At 45.5% G+C, this 6,429-nt stretch overlaps 1 protein-coding gene across 1 annotated transcript in view; it reads right to left on the bottom strand.

The window, feature by feature from the left end:
- Positions 1-6,429, bottom strand: part of LOC130109790 (collagen alpha-1(XXIV) chain-like) — a 147,133-nt gene that overhangs the window by 15,479 nt on the left and 125,225 nt on the right. The window contains exons 41-44 of the mRNA XM_056276767.1: positions 4,693-4,800; positions 4,376-4,483; positions 773-826; positions 302-364 (exon numbers count right to left, since the gene is read on the bottom strand). Of these exons, the coding sequence (XP_056132742.1) occupies positions 302-364; positions 773-826; positions 4,376-4,483; positions 4,693-4,800 (333 nt within the window). The remainder of the gene's footprint in view (positions 1-301; positions 365-772; positions 827-4,375; positions 4,484-4,692; positions 4,801-6,429) is intronic.

Raw genomic sequence — 6,429 nt, 5'->3', positions numbered from 1 at the left:
TGTAACAAGCACGGCAATGAACGCTACACAAATACACAAGAATAAAGATCCCATACAAACACGGTACACCACAGCAAGTGTAATGGTGGGTGAACTGCTGAGAGGGTTCCCCAGGGGGTTCTGGGTTATTAAATTACTATGGTGTTATGGGTTATTAAAGCTTTGTTAAGGCTGGGTATACTCTACTCATTGACAAGAAAGGATACTGCTCATGTATGACTTCAACTGCAAAGTGGTGCATTGAGTAACGAACAGTAAAATCTAAGAGAAACTGCAAGATAGGTACCCCTGTTCTACTTACCAGAACACCTATGGGACCCTTAGGACCGGCGACACCTTTTACTCCAAAATCCCCATTTGGTCCCTGCAACAAACCACTGGAGGTTTTAACAGTTACCAATGCATCATGACAGAGAGACAATATATTTTGGCAATGTGATATATCTCATATATATGGGCGACTGGTATGCCATCTTTTCTTTCCTTGATTGTCGCTTATCACCTCCGTCCTCAACTCCTATCCTCTTTTCACCCCCCGATTCCTGTTTTCCCTTGTCATAATCTCTGCTCCCCTTCCTTTTAATCTTCAGCTTGGCTCCCATCATCACGCTGCCCTTGACGTCCCATTGGACCTCACATTATCTGACCGAAGAGTCTCCTGTCCCATCGCCTCCATTCAGCTTCAACTCGACTTGAATGTTCATTTTCAATGGGTCGTTTTCTTGTGTATCTTGCAATTTCAGCCCCCCCATTAGGTAACCGAACCTCTCACCTTTGGCCCTGGAAACCCCTGTAAACCGGCCATGCCCAATTCTCCTGATTCCCCCTGCGAGTAGACAAGAAAGCCACATCATGACAAGTCAGTCCAAAATAAATCACATTAAAAAAAAAAGGTGTGTGTGTGTGTGTGTATGTGTGTGTGCAATCTATGGAGGATGATTAAACACATCTATCGATGTGTCTGGTGAAGGTCTGAACAAAAGGTCCCTTGCTTTTATCTAGATATTAGTAATAAAGTATATTTTTATATGTGTGTGTGTGTGTGTATATATATATATATATATATATATATACACTACCGTTCAAAAGTTTGGGATCACCCAAACAATTTTGTGTTTTCCATGAAAAGTCACACTTATTCACCACCATATGTTGTGAAATGAATAGAAAATAGAGTCAAGACATTGACAAGGTTAGAAATAATGATTTGTATTTGAAATAAGATTTTTTTTACATCAAACTTTGCTTTCGTCAAAGAATCCTCCATTTGCAGCAATTACAGCATTGCAGACCTTTGGCATTCTAGCTGTTAATTTGTTGAGGTAATCTGGAGAAATTGCACCCCACGCTTCCAGAAGCAGCTCCCACAAGTTGGATTGGTTGGATGGGCACTTCTTTGAGCAGATTGAGTTTCTGGAGCATCACATTTGTGGGGTCAATTAAACGCTCAAAATGGCCAGAAAAAGAGAACTTTCATCTGAAACTCGACAGTCTATTCTTGTTCTTAGAAATGAAGGCTATTCCATGCGAGAAATTGCTAAGAAATTGAAGATTTCCTACACCGGTGTGTACTACTCCCTTCAGAGGACAGCACAAACAGGCTCTAACAGGTACTATTTAATGAAGATGCCAGTTGGGGACCTGTGAGGCGTCTGTTTCTCAAACTAGAGACTCTAATGTACTTATCTTCTTGCTCAGTTGTGCAACGCGGCCTCCCACTTCTTTTTCTACTCTGGTTAGAGCCTGTTTATATATAAAATCATCATCATCATCAGCCGCTTCTCCGCGGGTCGCAGTGGCAGCAAGCTAAGTAGGGCACTCCAGATGTCCCTCTCCCCAGCAACGCCCTCCAGCTCCTCCTGGGGGATCCCAAGGCGTTCCCAGGCCAGATTGTACATGTAGTCCCTCCAGCGAGTTCTGAGTCTACCCCGGGGTCTCCTCCCAGTTGGATGTGCCCGGAAAACCTCCAAAGGAAGGTGCCCAGGAGGTATCCTGATCAGATGCCTGAACCACCTCAACTGGCTCCTTTCAATGCAAACGAGCAGCGGCTCTACACCGAGCTCCCTCAGGATTGAAGGATGAGCTCCTCACCCTATCTCTAAGGCTGAGCCCAGACACCCTACGGAGGAAACTCGTTTCAGCCGCTTGCATCCACGATCTCACCCTTTTGGTCACTACCCAAAGCTCATGACCATAGGTGAGGGTTGGAACGAAGATTGACTGGTATATATATATATATATATATATATATATATATACACATACACACACACACACACACACACACACACACACACACACACACACACACAGATATAATATATAGGTTTATATTTGTGCTTCATCCTTCTTGGGTAATATATGAAACCATCCATTCCTATGGCCCATGCCCCAGACAGAGTAATTCCCTGGTTGCCATTATATATATTTTCCTGTCCAGCACAAAGGAAGTGGAGACAGAAAACTGGGTTACCCCAGTTCAGCGGGCCCCTGGTCTGTACCTACAGTAATGCTAACACACGTCCATGCACACGCACACACACACGTACAGAAAGATATACGGACGACGGCCGGGTGACCGTGCGTCTTCTGTGTGCGAGGTCGGTCGTTCAGGGCGGCAGACATTCGGTGTTTGCACAGCCCATCATCCACATCCTCCCGCCGTCTCTGTTTTCTCAACGTCGGGCTTGAACTACAGACTCCATTCTCTGGAAGGCGTAAAGGGATCCGACCCAGGGGCCGGAGTCCAGTCTACATTTCACGGGCATCAATGATTGTGACCGGGGTAGGGTTTAGAGAAAAGGAGGGGATCCGATGTCTTCTTTATTTTTTTTTTTCATTTGAGAAGCTATGCAAGTAAAGTAGGGCACCTCGTTTTCGGGTCCCGAGTCAGAGCATCTTACATAACTTGGCCTCGCCAGCAGGAATGTTTCCATTCCTCATCTTGCCCAGATCATTTGTAACTCCATCGAGGGCGGAAAAGTGTCGGACACGCACATTTTCTAACCCCACCGCAGTTTGGCTACCTAAAGCCTCGGCGGCTATATTTAGATCTGGGTGTTAAAGCATGTACATAAAACACATTAACTGCTCTCTCAAAGAGACAGAAGAATCCCTGGAATTGTACGCGAGGATAAAAGCGGCACAGTAGCTTGCAGAGATTTTGCAGCGTTTCAGTGCCAAACGATATTCTGAGAAAGACGTGATGCTGCTGAGCTATAAAACAAACAGACGCTCTCTGCTTGAATACTAAACGAAACATTAACATTTATTGAACTGGACCTGCAAAAAAAACAGCATGTCATCAATGAGAACTACTAGCAGTTTGTGTGGTGATATAACTCAACTGCAACCATGTGCTGTTTTGGTCCGATTCCCTTTTGGAATTTCAAGTTTCATCTTTGAGCAATATAAAAAAAAAAGAAAAAAAAGAAAAGAAATATGGCCTTAGTTTGTGAGATCTACCAGGTCCTATTTGTGTCCTCCAAATGATATGATACAGTTCAGTCAATACTATATGAACAACCGGGAGGCTCATAATGATCAATGACTCACAACATCATCATGAGGAAGTTCTTAGAGTTGCCGCATTGACCAACTGACTAAGAACTTTTTTTTTTGAAAATATTTTGGGCCACTATACCCAGCTGGTATTCTTCCTTGGTACTGGCGAGTCATTCTTCCATTCATTGCCAACGGAGTGCTCCGCAAAGTGTTGCTTCATAACTTCCCAGTTATGGCGTTGGCTCTTGCATTGCTTACTGTGCGAGGGATTTATGTAAAAAAAAAAAAAACTGTCCAGGTTTTTCACAACATCGTTTTATAACTAACCGGAACAGCTTGAGCCAATTTTGCAAGAGGGAACAGGCACATCTTGCTCCATCACATTGTGCACGCCCAATAGAGACTTATCCAAAAAGACTGCCCGAGTTCTGTCAATATGTGCTACCTCTAGAGATGTGCTACGTAGTGGTTCTGCACATGGTGGCATGGTTAGAGTTGCGGTTACGGATACGGTTAGACTGTTATTGATTCGTGGTACAGTAGCATTTTTCCACAAGGCAGCACAAATCATCACAACACCGGCTGTAGCGGCTGTGAGAGGCGGTTCACCCAAGCCCCGAACAAGGCAGATAAATGCTGATGTTGATGTCTCAGTTTTAGAATCATCATTTCTCAATGGTTTTTGATTTTCTTTGTTTTTATTAAAAAAAAATGTTTTTGTTTTTTTGGCTGTATTGTAAAAAAGAGTGCGTGATTCACAAACAAACATTCCCAGCCAAACCGATCAAAATCCCAGTTTGACGATCACTTATGAGAAAAAAAAAAAGGGACCGGGGGGCTGAATAATTTTTTCATGCAACTGTATACTCACCGGTTGTCCTTTCTGCCCTGGGTCTCCCTTCTTGCCCTGGTCGCCTGCTGTCCCCTCCATGCCTTTGATTCCCGGGGCTCCTCTGTCTCCTGCTAGGCCCGGATCCCCCTGGATCAAGAAAGGCCATTTCTGAGTCTGGTTCACAGGGCCAGGGACGACGGTGTGTCAACAAGCTCAGGCAAATATAATTACTGTTGTGGGGGGGTTGTCTTTTTCCCCCAGCATGTAATCATTCATGGAGAACCCATCCAGTGAATTCTGACTGTACTGGTGTGCAACTGTTTTTATACAGAGACTGGCTGGTTAATGGGTGTTACCTTCTGGCCAGGGGGTCCTCTCTCTCCAGGGGGTCCAGGGAGACCGCCTTCTCCCCTGGGTCCTGGACGTCCCTCTGCCCCCTCCTGTCCCAGCATGCCCCTCTGGCCCTGAATTACCACACAGCAGGATCAATTAGACAACCGGACACGGTCCTGAGCTGTGAAGTGAAACGATACCTCGTCCGATTCCCTCCGACCCGTTTCGGGATTTACAAGCTGGAAATAAAATGCCGCGTATCGCTGCTGCTGCTGGTCGGAAACCACGACTCTGCAAATTTGTCAGTTCTCTTTTTATTACCTACACTGAATGTATATGTACCCCTTTAGGGCTCGGGAACTCTTCAGTGGTCCAAGACCAATAAAACGTGTTTTACGAAGCCTGTGAAAATGTTTTGCTCCAAATTGGCGAAATGTTTTTTTTCCCCCACTTCCTTTCAAGTTAGCGCCTTTGCAGATGCACGATTTTCATACAACAGCGACAATTTGATAGTTCAAGATTACATGAAAATTCAAAGCTCTTTTAGATAAATGACATTTAATCATATTCAGCAAAAACCAAAACATAAACTGACTTCCTGGATGGGATTCATTAAAAAGGAAGATACACTGGGGGGAATACACACTTTGTGTTTGCAGAGTACAGCTAGGTGGAAAGGAAGTTGGTGAAATCTGAGCATGTTACCATCTAGTCGACATAAATGTGAGGCCATCTCAACCTACACCTGTCCGGTAGTCAGAACCGTGACCCCACACAGTACAGAGGTCACCCAGCTCCTGCTGCTGATAATACGTCCCGACAATGTGCTCGTGATGTGTGCCTGCAAGAGTGGCCGTCTGTTGGCGAACTGTTTGCCGACCACCACACACCGCGAAGGGTTCCCGCCCCGTGGCGGTAGACGAAGGGAGGAAACGATATCAGAATAATAGATGGAGTGCCTGGGCCGCCACACACGCCACCCATGTTCCTCTGTGGCTCGCGGAGAAGGGAACAGGCAAGTCAGGAAAATATAACCCTGTCGTCGTCATGAGGCATTTTGAATTACATTACTGTGGGTTTGTAGATTGAACCCCCCACCTCCCACTCCACCCCACGGTGCTGGAGAGCTCTTGCATAAGGAAAGACCACTTTGCCTGTCATATAAGTAGGAACACTGGGAGATTTAATTAAGACTGGCCCAGTGTTCACACACACACACACACACACACACACACACACACACACACACACACACACACACACACACACACACGCATCCTTGTGTGACATTTTGAAGGCTTGAGTCCAGGTTCAGGTTCCTTCAGTGTAATTGCGGTCCTCCAACTCACTTTGGCACTCTGCTGACCCAAATACGGCAAATAGTTACAAAACACAAATCTTGGATATATAACATTTCCAGTGAAGTAAAGAACTATTTCAAGCTGCTGGATACACAACAAAACTTTAGCCACTGTAAGCAGCTCTCTGTCCCAGAACTAACGAGACAGAATTTTCTCTTTTTTTCTGCACACGGTAAAACGGCTCGTTGAGAGGACAAACGAAGGAGCCCGAGGCAGAATTCAACAGCATCTGACTGGGACTAGTATTGATCTCTCAGATCGGTCGCCATCTTTTCCCGATCACATCGAATGGTCCTGCGCCCCCTGCTGACCTTTAAACCAGACTCCCCGCAGCGGCATGTGTCACGGTGCTTTGACGAGCAGAGACTTGGAATGATGGCAGACGGGCGTCCCCGTCTG

This window comes from Lampris incognitus, chromosome 3 (assembly GCF_029633865.1).
Source record: "Lampris incognitus isolate fLamInc1 chromosome 3, fLamInc1.hap2, whole genome shotgun sequence".
In the NCBI taxonomy this organism is placed as follows: domain Eukaryota; kingdom Metazoa; phylum Chordata; class Actinopteri; order Lampriformes; family Lampridae; genus Lampris; species Lampris incognitus.
The sequence above is the reverse complement of the archived record's forward strand: the minus strand, read 5'-3'. Positions and strand labels throughout refer to the sequence as shown.